Raw genomic sequence first — 19,851 nt, forward strand, 5'->3', positions numbered from 1 at the left:
ATTTGTCTTTTAGAATACCCCAATTTGCTCTCCATGAAACACACAGACACAGACAGGGAGAGAAGCTTGGAGTCACTGCGCAGGGTCAGCCATTTATACGGCACCCCTGGAGCAGTCGGGGTTAAGGGCCTTGCTCAAGGGCCAAACGGAGTAGGATTCCTCTGCCGGCTGTGGGACACAAACTGGCAGCCTTCCAGTCACAGGCACAGATCCTTAGCCACAGAGCCACATGTTTCATACAGTAACGTTAAAAAATACATGAGTGAATTTTAAGAAAGTGTTGAATGTACAAGGCAATGTAATAAAATGCATCAACATCAGCAGGATTCATATGTTTAATTAAACAGCATTTTTAAAGCTGTTCTACTATAACCATTGATGGATCAACAGACAAACTGAAGCCTGTGTGTTTCATATACAGTAACACCATGATGTGTCACCATTCAGGTAAACATCAAGTTTCTAATGCCTTTATGCTGCAAATACCCCACAAAAGCCGGTCAATTTATTTTTACCAGATACCCGAAAAACAGAAAACAAGCAAAAATAGATAACAAAAAACAAGAGAATCTAAATAAGAACCATCAGAAGGAATAAAGCAGATTTTATTTAACCCACTGTTATTGAGCAGCACATCTCTCAACAAAATATGCTTAACACTGCAGTTCTATCCTCAAATACCAGCAGGCAACTGCCGTGACAGGATTTTTTCAGCCTCATGTTGATTTTTGGCACTGCTTGCTCTGCATGTGCTTCCTTCCTTAAAGTCACAGTTTTGTACTAATAGTCAAACTGTTTATTTGCAAAAAAATGCCTTTTAGTGTGATGCAAGACAGCAGAGAAAAAAATGTATGGACACTAGCTTCTTTATTAGCTGTAAATTATATGTTTGTAATATACTTCAAGCCCTAGCTGCTAGTTTATTGCCTGAATGGAATTTCTAAGTGTTCTGCCCTGCAGAGCCTTGATTGCTTACGTGCCAAAGAGTGATTCTTTTTAATAACACAATGTGAAAGGCTATGCATGGTGTGCACAGTCAGAGTGTAAACACGATTACAGAAGAAAAAACTGCCATGTAACTTCTCAGCACCAGATGTCCTAACAGTATTCTTAAAACCTTAAGAATAAATTAAATCATTACTCTTGGCATGCAGACAATGCTTTATAACTATATCTGCAGATTTGTTTATGAAGAAAGCAAATACAACCTTAAAACAAAAAAAAATCAGGGCCAACAGTTATTCTGTTAATCAAAGACAAAGCAGAAAACACTAATAAAGGGCACTGACACTCAAAACTAACAAGGTATTTGTTTGGCCACAGTGAGGTAACATTTCAGCACTTCCCATTTAATGGAGTATTAAGGCTTCAAAAAAAAAACAATTAACATCCTAATCTTTACTATGAAATTGTTCTTCATTCAGCTACAACTTTTGGCATTCAGCTAACTTGGAAGAATCAGAGGAAGTGTATTTTTAAAAATTAGAATTGAAATATGAACCTTACCCTGTAGTTTATGATAAGCATCTACAATTTTTTTTTACTTTCTGTCCACAATGCAATACACACACAAAAAGGAAAAGGTATCACACTGGAAGACCTAAGCAGAACACATCTAGGACACAAATTTCCAATTAGGCCAACATAATTCTACTATTATATACTACTACTGAGAACCAGTGGTTCTGTGCAACTGTGAACATCACATTTTTCAAATGAAGACATGTCTCCACATTTACGTTGTCATGCTTTAAATGGAATTAAATCAGGGCACCTTACCCATGTAGTGGTTCTTGTATTGTGATCGATGAAGAAGGGCCTCCCATTTGGGGCTATCCTCATCTCCCAGCCAGGGGGCAGGAAGCTCTGGGCGGTCTTGTGCTGAGGTTTGGGGGAGCTGTACGGTGAGGGCTGGGGGGACTGTGGGTTGGAAAAGGTGTCTTTCACAGCCCGCCGCACCTGTACGTTGTTGGCGCCCTGAGACACCAGAACAGCAATAAAGTTATTGACATGGTGGTCAAAACCGGCAAATCACATTAGCAATTTGCTTAGCTTGCACTTATTGTTTCTGGCTTTGAAGGTAAAAATAAACATTATCCATCACCACTATTTTTCAACCAACCTGTTTTGGAAAGCATTTCTGGTAGCATATACAAAAACACTTGGTAAAGGGTGCGTCTTTTGTTGCTGACCTATACAGTAATAACTTGCAAGGACAACAGAGAAGGGAAGTCAAAGAGTATTGCTAATTGCACTTAATTCCATAAACTGGCAGGTGACCCATCCATGAAATGGGAGTCTCTTTGAAAAGTACAAACATAATAAAACTTGATATGTAAGTGATCATTATCTTTAGATAAAAAGAAGTAATAGAATTTTGAAAGAATCTCCAAGAATACAAGAGCTTCAAATGACAAAATAAAACATTCAAATAAATCCTCTCATTACGTGGTATATCCTTTCATTTCAATGAGCTACCAATGTAATAACGGTTTGTTTTTTTTATTTGTACTTGGCAATGTTTTTTTTTTAATTCCACACCCAACTAATTCAGAATAACCAAATTGTTAGGTATTATCTATAGCTCCAGTATAGCATAGGAAGAATGAGGACCTGCAGACATTCTCCTGTGTTTGACCCTCTGCATAGTACAGAAGAGACTGGACACAGGACTGTCTCCTCAAGCTTGCAGGTACACCCATACTGTACCTCATTTTACGAATGAAAATTCAATACTATGAAGCAGGCGACTTCTTACCCACATTTCAAATAACAAAAGCCAACTTCGAAACCATGAAGAAGAGATACAAAGAAAAATGTATCAACCTCTGCCAAGTGTAGAGAGAGACGAGAAAGGTGCCATACAACTCGTTTTATATTTAGTGTATGCATCACATTCCACTAACTAGTATGGATGACAGCTAACACAGAGCCTGCAGAGTGGCACAAGAGACACAAGTGGTACAATTTGCAGCTTCGCGTGTTCGCTATTGTGTGTGCTTTTACTTTTCGTGTAAGAACATTTGTGGTTTAGACTTTAACATGAACACTAAAGAAAATGAAAAATGTGAGTGTGTGGATGTAATTACACAAAAGCAAATGAAGTGCTTACTGTATAGTACAGAACTGTACTGTACTCAAGTATGATTAATAATGTCTAACTAGGTAAGCAGCTTTTTTTAATATTAAAAACGGAAACCACAGTATGAATGTTAATTATTATAGTTTCCTTTGTCGTGTTTTGGTGAAAAATTATTTTGGGGATCTGTATCGGATCATGATTTTTCCCCATAAGAAATCATGGAAATAGGTTTCTCGTTTTACAAATTTTTCTATACGAAAGGGTTTCTGGGAACAAATTATGTTCGTAAAAAGAGGTACTGGTGTACTCAGTGAGTCAAAAATTCAATGCTATGCATTAAGCTGAGAGGATCCTGACTGACCATCACTCCATGCAGTTGTCACCTGTCTAGTAACATACAGTAACTAGGGCTCTAATTGTCTGCGTCTGTGCCACGGGTCCATTTCACACTCTGAGTTTTTACTGTTTGTGCTATGCAGAGGGCCCCCCTATACTATATGCTAAAACATACCCAATTATTTACAAAAACATCGCATGTTCTATTTTAATCCCCTTGTAATTGACCTCAGATATATTTGTGTTCTATTAATCTTTTTAGGCTGAATTCCAAATGTCCATCATTCACATCTGTGGTTTGTTCTAGGTACTGTACTTCTCTGCATGAATATGAGCTTAATCTCCTCCTTGTTACCCAGGCATGGAAGGACACAACACTAAAAAACATTATTTTGAACACTTAAAAAATACAGTACTCACAATAGACCTCACATATCTGTTAGAATGCAAATGGTCATGGCAAAGCAAATGTGATACTGCAGATACACTAAACAAGTAAACTGAAGTAGAGCTTTAAAAGAAAAGTGAAAACATCAATTTTTAAACCCTAACATTTATCGTGTTAAAGAAACTGTTTAAGTTGATTAACACAGGCTTCAATATCTGAAAACAATGTTTACAACATCAGAAAAATAGCATAAAATGCTATTTTTTAGAAAATGGGTTTGTAACTGAGAAAAAAAAACTAATTAAAGATCCACAAAGATGTAAAAAATTGGATGATAATAGTTCACAACTACAGACAACCCTGTAATTGATATAATACTGTCAGTGTGATTACCAATCCATAATAAATGTGATTGTATTGTACTAGAAACATCCATATTAATGCTTTATTTGTGCTGATAATTCACAGTGGCAAATTAATTCCCAGTGTTTAAGTGTTAGTTTCTATTGTAGAGTATTACCAGACATACTGTACATCCTGCTATTGTAGTAATTTAACCAATAATGTAACCACACAGGACTTTTACAGTTTACATGATTACATCCTGACATCTCTATTAGCAACATACAGCAGAATACTAATAATATCTTGTGAATATATCCTGTGCCACATGAAATATCTGGGTAGCAATTGTTTCATACTGACAATGAATTACTGTGCATCACCTATTCAGAATAAGTAGCTCTAAACACACAGAGGGTTAACTCAAGAAATCTACACAGAACGTCCTTCAAATACCTTTTCAAATCAAGCATTAACTCTGCCATGCATTTCACATGCATAGCTGCTCTAAAAGTAATAGATCATATGCATCATCACAAAAGATTGACCATTTAATTTCCTTCTCTAGATCCTTGCTCCGCATTACCAATACAATAACTTAAGAATAGTTACAATATTCATATTGCCATTTCCTGAAGGAAGCTAGAGTATCTTCTTTGACAACATGACTGGGTAGCTTGAATCTGATAGCCCAGCCTCTTTCATTGAGCAGCTGGATCAATAATCCCCTAACAGGACTGCCAAATGTCCTGTTGTTTCAAAATGAAATTGAAATACTGCACATTTTTGCTATTTCCTATGTTTTGCTCTGGCAGGAGTTCCAATGGGGTACCTTTCTATTGTATCCTGTAGAACCTACAGTACAGCCTTCGTACATCAAAGTCATTTGTTTTTGAGGAAATGCTTTCCAGTACTTTCAAAATAACAGACTGTTCAATCATCATTACATACATGATTTAAGAGGAAGACCTGATTTAAACAATGCTAATAAAAGCTTTAAAGGCATGAAGAGGACAGAAACAGAAATCTAAGGGCTGCTACCTTTACAGAAAAAAAGGTATATAAAAAGACATTAGTCAGGAAGTTTCGTAGGAAGTAATTTAGGTCGTTGTGAAGCACATACAGTATGCTGTACATCCCCATATCAACTGTCCGTACAGTATTTCACCTTAAGGAATCCTATGAGAAGTAAGGCTTGCTGAAGATTATACACATATGAGCTAAATCCATTAAGAAGATATCAGATTAAGGCATAAAATACCTCTTTTAACAATTTTCATGTTATGGACATAATACATGGACAGGCCTGTGCCTGAAAGCATGGAGAGAACCAGTGAATGCCAGCACTGTACTCAAAGGCTTACAAAGCAATTTTTTGCAGTGCCAGTTAAAGATCAAGTTTGTGAATGGTGCAGTCAGTCAAGAACATGCCTCAACTGATACAGGCAACAGCTGCTAAGCACGTTTTACTTAGGTGATGCCAAGAGTCACTGCAGATATTCAGCCTATTTCAAACACCTGGTTATCCCCCCCGCCTCCCTAAACAGGATCTATGAGTTCAAAGAGAAAAACAAAACAAAATCCCACACACTTCAACTGATTCAAAAGATTTTTGGAAAGGCCAGTTCACTTATTTGACCTACCGTAGGAGGGAATGGCTACAAGGCTGAACAGATGGATAATAAAGATGAGACACTAGTATTTAATTAAATGATGCATCATCTCAGTCATTAAATATTGCCTATGTCAGAATTAGCAACTAACAAGAGCTAATCAGTACAAACCACACTCTCAAAGCGGGGATGTGCTTATTAAACACTTGCACAAATTGCTTCTAAAAGATCCAAAATATATATGTACTGTACCTTCAGTATTGTAGTACCTAAGGATACTTACAGTATATCAGAACAGTGATACAGTACATACAAACAAATGGACATTTTTGGGGATGCTAATCATATGTATAACTTGTATAACTGTATAAGTGTTTATTTTAATTGAAAATAAAACTATTCATATAGTATATTTAATTTGGTCTCAAGGAGACACAACACTCTTAATAAAATCATAACCTTAACTGGTGCATCATAATGCAATTACAGTAATTTCCCAGATTAAGCTTCATTTGGCAGTCTGCACAGATCACAGTCTCCTCTTTTCACATGCCTCTTTGTTTTTTTCACAATCCCTAGGCCATGATAATGGTCTTGATTTAATGTTATGATCATTTAGATGACAGTATTTTTTTTTCAGGTCCCGAGAAGTCAAATGCATGAAATCAACAACAATTCAAACAACAACATAAGACCTGTTGGAATATGGCAGAAGAGAACATCCGTATGCTATTTTGCAGAGTTGTGCAACAGTTACAGTTCACCTGCAAGTGAAAGACAAGACTGGGATGTTTGATTTTTGTTTGACTAAAGAAAATCCCCTCTTTAAAATACCCTTCATGGCTGCACCATGCCACCACATATCTTGATGTACTGTATTAGGGCACCTGCAGCATCAGTGAACCTGGACCACTGGACTATGGCTCATTTCAGAGAATCAAAGTTTCAAATCTTACAATTCATCAATTCCAGAAATCAGTGAGCTGGATGATACTCATGTCAGCAAAAGGTGTTTTGTTTTCCACATCAGTAACTGAGATTGGAGATAACCAACATATCTCAGGTGCTGAAAATAACTCAAAATTCTCAGATTACTCACTCACCCTGAAAGGATGTTAAAAGGTGATAATACAAGAAATAAGTTAAACAAGGTGCTATGGACAACTAGACACCAAATCAAGTGTTCAACCAGAACTGCATCCTGCTTAAATTCTATTGCTTCCATAATATTCAGAATGATTATATTCTTAATCTTTTGATATAATCTAATACGCTTAATTCATATTTCCACCCATGCATCAACAAAGCCACAAAAGAGAGGTAAAAAATGTAGTGTGATATTTGATTGTATCCTATTTAACAGATTCCCCCCCCAAAAAAACGCTTGCAGATGAATATGTGAAATTCATGATTTGGAGCATATAATACAATTAAATACAGTTTTAGTTATTTAAGTACAGAAGGTAGTATACTGCATAATGATTGCATTTTCACAGGTACCTTCTTAAAAAATCAGCAACACACACAAGCAAAAACCATAAGGAGAAAATGAAATGACCTTCAAAGATTTTTTTACCCATTACATAAAATCTAACACGTGAGAAAAGAACCCATTCCAAATTCCTTTTATTGTACCACTGATGTGCAGCACCCAACTAGATGACATACAACTGCCATTAGGCCCCAGCTGCTCTACTATACAGTAGATCAGATAGAGAAATTAGAAACTGTTTCAAAACTGGGACACAGGTTTTGGGAATTCTGCTCCAAAAAAAACAGCAATTTGTTTTTCCTCGGCGGTCTCCCATCTCAGTATTGACCAGGTTACAAAGAGGTAATGAATGCCCTGAATCAGGGAAGTAAGTAGAACTATGTACCTTGGCCTGGCGTCAACTTCATTACTACCAAAAAGAGCTCATGATCTCTGGTAATTAATTTTTGATAAAGTTACACTGTAGGAATATTGATAAAATCCAGCCATTGAGATACCCCTTCCAGTTCACTTGATTATTCTGCATACAGTATACTGTATACAGAATGTGGCTGACACTTATGCAAAGCAACATATACTTGAACCCATTTATACAGCTGGGTAGTTGCTGGAACAATTTGCATAAAGTACCTTGAATAAGGGTACAGCAAAAGAGTCCTACCTCTGATTTAAACCTACACCATTCCAATTATGAGTCCGTAACACTAACCACTTCTCAAAACTACTGACCTTAAGAGAAAACATTCTGAAATCAAGAGTGCATTTAGATATGGAAAGTTGAGCCTGATATTTAAACTAATTGAAAACCCCTTCGACAAAAGCCTAATTTAAGATCTGTAACAAATGACAGATAAATATAAAAGTTAAATAACTGAAGGAAGATACAGTTAAAAGGATGGAAAAATACAATATTATAACTGTAAATTATATTTTAATTTTTCATCTAATTCAACTAAACTGCCTTTTCCCCATTTAAAATGCAGATCAGCTTTTTAAAGATTAAACTATTTTCTGCCAAAGAATCATAACTGTTAAACATTAATTTGACAAATGGTGAAACAAAACCATTTTTTATGGCAAGGGTTTTACAGCATCACATTCAAACAATGTATCATTTGTCATTAATTAAAATTACACAAGACAGACATTAAAGCCATGTCCTCTTTCAGCAAACAAGTGAATTCAGCAGAAAGAATCGTGTCTTTTTGCTTTATTTGTTAAGATTCATATGCAGCACTAGCCTGTTACTACATAATCACCCTCATGACATGTTCATGTGGATCTCCATAACCAGTGGTAGTGACAGACTAGGAACAGGGAAGTACATAAACGCTTTGCACATACAGTAAGAACATTTGAAAGGTTACAAAGAACAGAAGGCCATCCAGACCATTAGCTCAGGTGAATCCTGTCCTAGATTGACTGAAGTAATGAATCAATCCTTGAACTTTAAAGAATCCCATAGAGTTGCATAACCAATGAAGTGAGTGGTACAGTATGTGACCCAATGCCACTCACAGCCAGGCGAGTGAAAGAATTAGAATTTGACTTGTGGTAGTATTTCACCTGATGGCTCGCATTGACGCCAGTGTTCACAACACAGCACAAGACAAAACTGCTGTACTTAAGGGTTGCCATGAAAAGAATGCAGGATGGAGAAAAGGTTGACAAGTGAAAGAAGGAAGAGTGACGGACAGAGGAGTAAAGAGAAGACTGATAGCGCCGTGATGGCTGAAGAGGAATACAGTGAAGATCAAGAAGTTCATTGAACATTCTGGAACAGAGAAGTGCGGGAGCAGATGGGGATGTCAGAGCAGGAAGGAGAGTCTTGGTGCAATGAGGGGCAGCTCTCACCTCAATCGGGGTTGACAATGTGACTGTGGGAGAGCTGAGACTGCGGGGTCGTCTGAGCTGTGGCTCACTTAAGTGGCCGCTGAGGCTCGTGGAGGAGCTGCTGGCCCCATCTTCTGTGTGCTATTGTGAAAAGAGAGCTTTTAGATGGTGCATCAGGCAATTCTTTGAATTCATGAAGATGGGTTGAGGTTGGATAGGCAGCATCTATGAACAAGTGCTTCTTCTGTCTGGTGTTCACAAGTATCAACCTGTTTATTGCAAAAATAATTTGAATTTCTCTTCAAAACTAATCCTCATATAAAGATTCTCTTAGCCCTTGTTATTGGTTATTTTTAAATATTTTTATCAGCTGACAGAAGCAAAGAGAAGGCACAAAAGAAGCGTAAATGACAATGAAAAGAGCAAAAGAAATCCTTAAGAGTAGGACTAATTCTGCTTTAAATGGATTTCTTCTAATTAAACCATTTAAACCTATTTTAACCTGCCAGAAAGCAATTAACACAGGAGAAACCTTTACAGAAAGCCATCGATTGCCAAGAGCGATCCCCAGTGTTTAATGCCTTCATTTGCAAGTTTTTTTTTTGCTGAACTGATGATGATGGAAAACAGTGCATATGGCAATCTGCAAACTAAAATTTCTCCATAAATCAACTGGACTAAACAATGTTTTGAGTTCCATTTATTTGAGGCACATAGGCTTAATGGGCTCATGTTAAAGGCTTAATATAAAGAAGATTCAGAGAATCAAATAATTCTGTTTTATGAGCACTTAAAAGAAGGTTGTTTTTCTTTAAAGTATATCTGATTTGGAATTGCCAGTGTTTTTGAACATTATTCTGCCACTGTGAGATAATCTCTTTTGCTACAAATACACAAGTGAATTCCACTGAGGGTGACATTCACTGTTTTGATATACTTACAATGACTGTCATGCTGAAACTAGTCTATCAAACACGAGAAGAATGTCTGATTCAGATAACTCACGACGGAATGATGGAAAATGAAGTAACGTAATAAAACAAAGTGTACTTCATCTTGATTTTAAACCTCAACAGATTTCCCTTTTCTTAAGCTATCAATGGTAATCTTAATATTCTTAATATTCAATGGTATTACATTTCTTCAAGTGTCAAGTTCAGAAAGTGCTTTAAAATATCATTACCTACACTTCAAGAGATGCAACTTTCACAAAATGGTATCTACTTTTTCTTCAATTATTAAAAAAGACTTTATTGTGAAATAGATTTTAGTGCATTTTAAAAAACATGAATAGGGGGAAAAAAGAGATGACTGAGCAGGCAGGATTCAGTGTGGCCTGACAATGGGTCTTCATACCTGGATGATAGGCCGAGTCCATGTTGTTGTGCGATTATTATGGTTGACATAATAGGTTCGTCCCTTGGCGTCTTTCCTCTCTTCCCATCCTGCAGGCAGTCCAGGTGTAGTGTGGACATAGGCGGTGGAGGCAGACTGCTTGCGCGAAAGATGTGTGAAAGTCAAGTTTAATAACCAGATGGGGTTGCACCTGAGTCCAAAGTAACATTAAATGTTGCTTTCACTGCTTTCTGCAAGGAACCCACAAAGGCAGACCTTGGCAGATAAAGAATTACATTCCTGCACTTGAAAACATTTTTTTCCGACTGTCTGCTGGCGAGGCTGGGGACAAGAGGGAATTTGCTGACAGAACAAAACCCATGTGGAATTCCCAAGAACAATCATGGAGGGATAAAACCCTGCTTCTGGTGGAAGACTTCTAGGACATCATTTTTAAATCTTTTGTTGTCTGTAATCCTACGTAATATTCGTTACTCTTATCAAGAGCCGGTGTTTTTTAGAATAGGACAGACAAGCACCTAATAAACAGTTACAGTACTGTACCTCCAATGAACATTTCCCAGAATAGATTAAAATAATCAATTTATTTAATATGTACAGCCCTGCTTTTCCTAAGAATGAATTTTTAGACAAGAATAGCAGTACACTGGCATAAAAATCAAGTCACTGCTCTGAAAATGAGAAGTATTAATTGAAGAAACCTGAAAGAAAGATATTACATTCAAGCATAAGCAAAAAGCACATCACATTTTAGCTATCCCAATTCATCTGTTATGGGATTTTTGTCAAAGAATTCACTGTAATGTTAATGAGATAAAAAGCAGGAGCTGTTAATCTTCTGTTTGCTGAACTAAGTCATGTTTGGTGAGGTTTTACATGAGACAGGGCTTAAACATGAGTCACAACTTGGAGCAAGAAGAAATCTAATCTGTAAAAAAAATGTGTTTAAACATTATAACACAAAAAGGCATCTTTTGCAAAAGTTAAACAGTAATTATGAATTCGAAGGGAATTTCAGTTTCTCCTTTCAAATCTGAAAATCTGCAAAGTTGTAGATACTGGTCATCATAAGGTGCGTATAGATGGATAAATATATTTTTATACATTTGTGTTAATAAATTATTCCAATCACATTGCTTTGAGCTACAGTAGATACTTAGAGTGGGATCAATTTCTGTAATTCATGAGCTTGATAAAGTACTGCTTATTGAAGGGACCAGTTAAAGTGTTAAACTTCACAAAATTGTAATCCATCTTATACTGTACAAACAGTAAATGCCAGAAGAAACACGTCTCCCATTTTACAAAAAACTAAATTACACAAGGCAATGCGTCATAAATTATGACTCCATTGATAAAACCAACAAAGATTATATGATCATGGGACTAAATATTACATTGCTCAAATTTGTCAATAAGATATTTTGGTTTTCTAAAATACTAATACTAATACAGATAACAACAGTATTATGATTTTTTTAACCACGCAATTTACAGAATACTGCATACTGTATGTGTTAACATACAGCTTTGTTAATTCGAACAGTATTTAAACAGCAGGTTATCAAAGCAATGCCTTTTTTCTCATGAAGTATGTTTCAATAGTATTTGCCTGGAAAATGCCAAAACAGCAATCCAAGTTTGTTTATTTGAATGGGAAAATTCACAAAGAAAACTGTTTCAATGAAAGATAAGCAAGAGTGTAAACCGTATTGAAAATTCAAGTCCCTTAACTCAGGAAATGGACAAGCAATGAGGTGGGGTGTGTAACTGTGTTCTTGATGGGGACAAGGGATCAAACACCAAGGGGATTTTTACAGTAACCAATCAAAAATCACCTGCATGTTTTAACCTGCAATAGGATACTGGACCACCCAATGTATAACCCCCAAAGACAAACGCAACAGGACCAAAGACTGGAATCAACCCCAAGTCTATGATGGTGTAAGGCTACGATGCTAGCTACCACACCATCTTTTCTTTTCTGCAATAAACTAAAAATGTTTGGGAAATTAAAGAAGTTAGAATTTTCTCTAGGCTGATGCTGCATATTTCAGTTGGCTTTTTTGGGGATTATGTATTATTTGGATTTAAAACACACGTGGAACTACAGCTGTAGATCCTACTGAGTTTTATACTGTGCTGTTCTGCCACTAACTTTGATGTGCTGTGACACTTTCTTCAAAGTTTATTGTATCCTGCAAAGCAATATTATAGAATAAAGTTATAGCATATGGTAGCTTACTCCATTACAGAGACTGCTTTCAGGGACTAGTGTGAAGTTGTTCAGTAGTATTGTACTTAAGGCGCATCGGAGGGATGTGCTTGTTAAGTAAGTGTGGTTTTAACAATCACAAATTTAACCAATTAGAGGATATTGCTGGAGAGAGATGGTGTCAGTAAATATGTTTGAGGCAGTACAAATGAACATAATCCCTAATGAATGATATTTCATGACAATAAAAAGTCTTTTGTAAGTAACCATGTGTAAATCACATTACCATCGGCTCTTCAACACCACTGACAGTTTGAGCTCGGGTTCTCCTGGACTGGGAGCTCTGCAGGTAAATGATAATGGCTCTTTAGAATGAAGCACAACATTAGCTTACTGGAGGAATCACTCTGAGCGACAGGACTGCAGGGTTTGATTGAGCAATTGAGTGCAATGATTAAAAAAAAAGCAGTGAATGCATAATGATTTTACATACATGGAAAAAGGAAACAGGCAAGGCTCAAATAGAGATCTTTCGACGAAGCCAACAATTTTTTTTAAGCAAAAGAACATAGCACATGGTATGTAGTTTTCACGTTGAGAGTAGCAGAAATCAATTATCGCACTAATCAAATACATCTGCAGCAAACATCAAAATAAATGGAAATTTTCAAATGATTAATGTGATCAAAAGAATTAAAAATAAGTTAAAAGAAAATGCTATTTCTTAAATGTACCATCGTACTGTAGATTCTAAGATACCAACTTGCGCTGGTGAATAAGGAACCAGTTAGAATAAAAAAACAACAAATACATGGGCACTCTAGGAACAGTACCACTGCTCTAATTGATGACATGAAGATTAGTTGTGTAACTTCTTTATATTGTTTTATAAAATATTCTACAGATTTTGCTATACCAGTTTACACACTACTGCAAATGTATATTAGACCCTCACCTAGCTGAACATTATCAATGTCTTCAGTTATCCATTTTCTCCATCTATTTTCAAACATTATTTCCAGCACATTAAACTGATCAAAATACCCTTTCAGACCTGTTGTTTCTCTTGTGCTATCTTGAAGTTAATACATATAACATAAGTAGAATTAAAAAATAGTTCAAGTAGGTGGCTATGCCAGCATGTGTAGGCTGCAAAGGAACAAGTAAAGGTTCATTTCAGATGAGCAGCTTTCTTTGGGTATATGCAACAAACAAAGCCTTTCAACCACACCCGAAGAAGGCTCCACAGCTGAAACATTGTGTTTATTTCCTTCTCTTTTCAGCATGGAGTTAATATGTTTTAAGAGGGCTCTTATAATTCCTTTATGATTATTTTTCAATACTGTATTTTTTAGCAATGTAAACTTGCTATAAATATATTATCTTCAGATAACAAGGTAGCTTACACTTGTGTTTAAATTGCATCTAACAGGAGACTTGAATATGCGTATATGAATTTAATATAATGTCAAAATGACTAACAACACTCAAAGTACAAAAGTACTTTGCAACATAAGTGGTCATGCAAATTTCTTTAAATACTTTTTTGTCTACATTAAGATTTTAACAATAACGTGGACTTATAAAGTATCCTAGAGGAGTTACTGTACATACTGTAGGTAATTTGTATTTTTAGTATCCACTGTATTTCAAATTAACTGCACATGCAATTAGAATCAAGTAATATGTAAAAATCACTATAAAGCATGTTACGATTCAATAGACAGGAATGTAAATAACCAAATAAATCGCTCTCTAACAGAGCTTTCTGATTCTTGCTCTAGGACACTTGTTACATAATAGTCACTTCAAATTGTCTCAATAGGGGTTCTGTCAATCTCACTGATTTGGTCTCAATCAAAAAGACAGGCTCAAATTGCCTTGAAGAAAAAAAAACAAAGCCTTTCAACAATTTAAAGGCAAATGTTACTTTTATCTTGATCACAGTATCAATCTTTAGCATCTGTTTATATTGGATATTCAGAATTATAATAGTGTCTCAGTGTCTCAAGTTTGTAGAAGCATATTAGTGACTGCGCGTTTTCTGAAAAGCACTCCACTAACAGATAAACAAAAGAAAGTTTGTAGAAGCCTGCTACACATATACAGTATAATCAGAGTTTTTCCATTCTGAAAAACATGGATATTATGGCATACATGTAAAGATAGTTTTTGTAATAATTGCCAGGAATAATGGACCTTTGCAGGTTATATAAACTGTATTACTTAATTTAGAGAAGTCTGCATTTTCTTCAACACAAGATACAGGCAGCAATCCTGAACCATTCCTGTATTCGTCTCTTTCCAGCCAGCAATCTGTCACTCAGAGTTCAAACGCTGCATGTAGACATCATCCAGCAGGTCATAAACACCTACAGTACAGCAACACCATTCCTTCACATACATGACTTAGTTCTATCCTCCAGACTCCTGCCAGCTCTCACCAGCTCTATCCACTGCGTTGATTCGGAAAGTAAAGAGACACCAGCATCAACATGACAACTGTGCCACGAAAACATCGAACAGGAATTAATCAAGACGCGCAAAATAGTGTGAAGATGTTAGAATGTGTGAGGATGGAAGCAGGCTGATTGACAGGCAAAACAATGCGCTGAGAAATTTCGTGGGGGCAAGGCATTTCTTTACCTCCAGGGGGGGCTGTGCCTGGTCGCTGACTCCATCTGTCATGCTGGATGATCGTAGTCTGGATGATGGCAGGCTCTGCTGTAGGAGTAGAAAAAAGGCTCACGAGGACCCATATTCAAATAGATCAAGAGCCAACTGTTTTGTAACTTTAAATCAGGCTATATTGAAAAGTTTAAGTTCATCCTCGCCTCGCCACCTTTAAAATTTCCACCTGGGGGACTCCATTCTCTTCAGTTTTCAACCACATGCCAACATAAATGGCTTTGCACTTTTATCATCATTTCAGTGGTGCTGGAGTTCTCACTTACAATAACTCCATTTACTCTGTGCTATACAGTATACAATTTCTGTTTATAAAGACATACAGTACTTAAGTTTAAGACCCACAAAATATAAATGCATGTGTTAAAGGAACTACAATTAAAATGCCAATTGTAGCCTACTTTTTTCACAATTAAAAAAAAAGGAAAACTAACTATGGCATAACATCAGAGCATTTCAATGTTTACTGCACCATCCATACCACAGAAGCGCTGGAGGCCTCTCCATCTGTGTCAGGGGCCAGCTGAAGCCGACGGCTGATCTCCTCCGAGAACTCCTGGTGGCTGCTCTGGGAAATGGAACTGGGGGAGATGGGGGGCGGCAGTGACCGATTCATGGTTTCACCAGAAAAACTGGACTCTTCAGAGATGGCATCCCAGTGCTGGAAGATGAAATGCAAGAAAGACTTATGCTGCATTTCAACTTGCAAAGCAAACGATACCAATTCTCTAGATTCTCTGGCAGGTTGTACCATGACTGTCATTTCCATGGGCTGCCACTAGAGGCTGCCTAATAGTGCCTCAAAGACGTAATTAGTTCACTTAGGTGTTTTCTGTTTGCATTACTGAATAATTATCCTGTGCGTTTTCTCACATGGGTTAAATAAGTGGGTTTGTTGTAGGTCTTCAGGGAAGAAGTATGAAAGCCTGAGGTATTTAGTTTTTAGCAGATAAAAATGTTTTGTAGCAGACGAGGGATGGAAGCCAGTTATGGTTATTATTTTAAAGAACACCCTTGCTCTTCTTAAATGTGTTTAGTGAGGTTAAGATTTTTTTTTAAACTAAAGGCCAGGAAGCCTCCTAGGATTCAAAATAATGTGTGAAGGTCCTCTGAGCCATGCTACCAGTAACTGGGATCGTCTACAACATGTCCCTTCATTCAAAGAATGTACATTAGAAAGAAAGCATTCATCCTTCATTATATTTTTTTCTGGTCCTCTGTTGCAGGGGTTATCAATCCTGATCTTGGTGAACCAAACATTTGCTGGTTTTTATTGCGGCTAAGCTCTTTATTTAAATTAATCCTTAATTTAACCTAGAAGTTTCTTAGTTGAAACCTTTGCATTTTTTTCTACTCAAAGTTTCGACATTCTAAATTACTAATGAAATGCGATCAATAAAGGCAACCTCCAACATGTTCAGAAATTCAACCACTTAAATAGTTCAAATTACACCTATTACACACCTGTGACAACTGAAATCACAAGTTATGATTAAATCGAATTTGAAAGCTTCCTTGATTAAGGGATTGTTGTTCAGTAGCCCATTGTTTTACAGTACAGATCCTTTGGGGTAAAATATGGTAAACAAATCCTTAAAACATATACAGTATACAGTACTAAGCTGCTTGTGTTTTTATCTCCGTCTGCACAGCTGTTGTAAAACAGCTCCAACAAAACTGTTCGTAATTCTAAATACATATTCATTGATCATTAACAGAATTTCTACTCTGGTCTGAAATATTGGTTTACACCAAAAACAGATTTTTTTCCCCGATCTGGCACAACAAAGGAAATGTAATAGTAAATAAAAGGCAGCAATTTCATTGCCAAAGAAAATCTGAGATTTTTTGTTGACAATTCTATTCATAACGCTCTATTAAAAAACACTGGTAGCTTTCACACAGGCACTTACAAATGCATTATACATACAGATGTAGACAAAATTATTGGCACTTTTCTTTTGAATGCTGATTACTTATTTCATTCAAAATACAGTACTCATAAATTTAATAAAACTACAAAAACTAAATCTTAAAGCCTGCAAGCAGAAGCAGGACCTACTCACACATAGGGAAGAACTATATTTAAACTGATCAGTTCAATATATTGGACACTTATCTCCTGTGAAAAAGCAGTAAGTCTGCAACTCCACAAGTATTTACACATATGTACACACAATTACATGACGTACACTCAATTTTAATTTTAAACAATTATCTAAATCAGGGGTCCTTAACCTTTACTGCAGCCTGAACCCCTTTGGTTCTCAAAATCTGTTCTTACAGCCCTTATCAAAGGTCAGTTCTTCAAATCTTAGATATATTGTAACTATAGAATGAGAGATACAACTGCATACTGTTTTAAATTCACAGTAAAATTAAAACTACATAAAAAAGACAGTTTTTAAGTTTGCCTTCAAATACTTAGGTTTCATGAAACCATATACTGTAGTTGTACTTATATGTCCGAGCATTTCTCTTCAATGATTTACTTTCTAAAATAATCTGGCATGTCTCACACCCCCAGAAAGGGTATCTCGTAATCCCAGGGCGTGGGTGAACCCCAGGCTAAGAATCAATAGTCTAAACAGACGTGAAATAGATGGCTATAAAAATGCCCTGTTGACATAACAATGAAATGTGTGTTTAGGATCGGGACCACAGAAAATCCTTACAGAAACTATTGGCTTTTAGCTCCCTGTTTTGAGGAAAGCCATGTCTGAATGCAAACTCACATCATCATTATCTCTGGGTTCAATCTGCTCATGCTCCAGGTCTTCACTGATGTGCCTCCTGGATCGAAACACGCGGTGAGCCTCCTGGTTGATCTGCCTAATGTGGTTGTCATTCTCGGTTTCCGAAACAACATCCCTACGACAAAAGCAACACAGGAATTATACCTAATGTTACGTTAACAATCCAACAGCAGTTCAGCCTGACTAAGATTTCTTAAATTAATGTTTATACATAAAAAAGATTTTAAAACACTACCAAAATAATGACAAATTCTAAGATGTGTATGTATAATATAATTCATGGATGAGACTGTAAAGGGATGTGAATTTAACAAATCTTTCCATACTTTTATTAATAATATTTTATTGCTGTTGTGTAGTCGATACAAAAACAAGAACATACATAGTTTGAAAATATTTGAGGTTTTCTTAGTTTTTTGCAATTTAAGTAACATTTTCAGTATATACAGTATTAATCAGCTATCTGTAAAAATATTAATTTATCTTCCTTTTAAACCAAAGATGACCTTCAATGTACATTTGTTTTTACAAATATGGTGAAGGTTGATGGAAGTGGGATATGGTGCTGACTTTCATTATTAACAACAACAGTAAAAAGCTATAACTTACTTTAAATACATCATAAACCTCACATTTGCAAATTTACCTTTATTTTACCTGTAAATGTTCTGGATAACTTCTGAAAATCACCACTATATCCCATACAGTATATACTGTACTATTAAAAAGAAAAATTAAAATACACTCTCACAGTTTTCATATTATCTTAAAATACAGTGTGGAGTGGACAACCTTTCCTGTGAATCTTGTATAATTCATGAAATTCAGGGTACGGAGATAACCATAACTGTTAGTGTTCTGTTTCTAGAGGTAAACAGCCTGAAAAACAGCACACCTATAAACAATGAGCCTTGGATACATAATTTTAACTGGAGAGGGAAATGTCTTCTTTTTATGTAAAGCAGAAAAGAAGAAGAAACAGTAATGAAAAAGACAAATTGTAAGAAACTAATTCTAAAATCTTTCTGTAATACCCATAAGTTGGTTGTTCTTTATCGTTATTGATAAGAGCAAATTTAAGATCACTGTGTGAAGATGTTTGAAACTGTAAAACCATTGATAACAACTACTGCACAAGATCTTGTACAGAAATTTAGATCAGTAACTAAATAATAAAAGCTACTACATGCAAGTAAATTTGTGGATTTTTGGTTATTTTCTAGAATCAACAGCAGGCTAATGATTCTATAACTTCATTGGGAATCCAGATAGTATATTAAAAAATTGGCCTCTGAGCCAATACATTTATGAATTAATTGACTTTCAAGAAACTATAACATATTGCATACTATACACATTGTATTAGAAATTGCATCCTTGATCTCTAATGTGGTGTTTGTCTTAAGCAAATGCTCCTGAAAAATTAGTCAAAACCAAACCTCAGGCCAAGAAACAACCAACACCCATAACAGTTGAAAATGATAATTGCATATACAGTATATACTGTACAGTACATATACAGAAGAAACATGCACATTTTGTTTTGTGCAATATGTATGTTTACATCAAACAACATACATCAGCTCTTGTGTGTTAAAGAGTTCTAAAACCTATAGTACCTGTTTATTTATCTTCTGGATAAATATATTACTGTAAGCAGAACAGGACACATACTGTAATGTGCACAGGAAAATACTGTGCCCAGGACTGGTACTCCTGACTATCCACTGATGCAGGAAGAATTTGTTAG

General features: G+C 36.0%; 1 protein-coding gene across 12 annotated transcripts in view; it reads right to left on the minus strand.

Moving 5' to 3' along the window:
* nedd4l (NEDD4 like E3 ubiquitin protein ligase) overlaps nt 1-19,851 on the minus strand; it is a 106,042-nt gene that overhangs the window by 15,221 nt on the left and 70,970 nt on the right. For 4 of the 12 annotated variants that reach the window (XM_015339808.2, XM_069187003.1, XM_069187004.1 and 1 more), the window contains 7 exons: nt 18,081-18,216; nt 15,827-16,006; nt 15,304-15,381; nt 12,944-13,000; nt 10,443-10,580; nt 9,108-9,227; nt 1,780-1,977 (listed from right to left, as the gene is read on the minus strand). In XM_015339808.2, the coding sequence (XP_015195294.1) occupies nt 1,780-1,977; nt 9,108-9,227; nt 10,443-10,580; nt 12,944-13,000; nt 15,304-15,381; nt 15,827-16,006; nt 18,081-18,216 (907 nt within the window). The remainder of the gene's footprint in view (nt 1-1,779; nt 1,978-9,107; nt 9,228-10,442; nt 10,581-12,943; nt 13,001-15,303; nt 15,382-15,826; nt 16,007-18,080; nt 18,217-19,851) is intronic. The other 8 variants (XM_006627135.3, XM_015339787.2, XM_069186997.1 and 5 more) reach the window with 7 other exon arrangements.

The sequence above is a fragment of the Lepisosteus oculatus genome, chromosome 3, assembly GCF_040954835.1.
Source record: "Lepisosteus oculatus isolate fLepOcu1 chromosome 3, fLepOcu1.hap2, whole genome shotgun sequence".
Taxonomy (NCBI): Eukaryota; Metazoa; Chordata; class Actinopteri; order Semionotiformes; family Lepisosteidae; genus Lepisosteus; species Lepisosteus oculatus.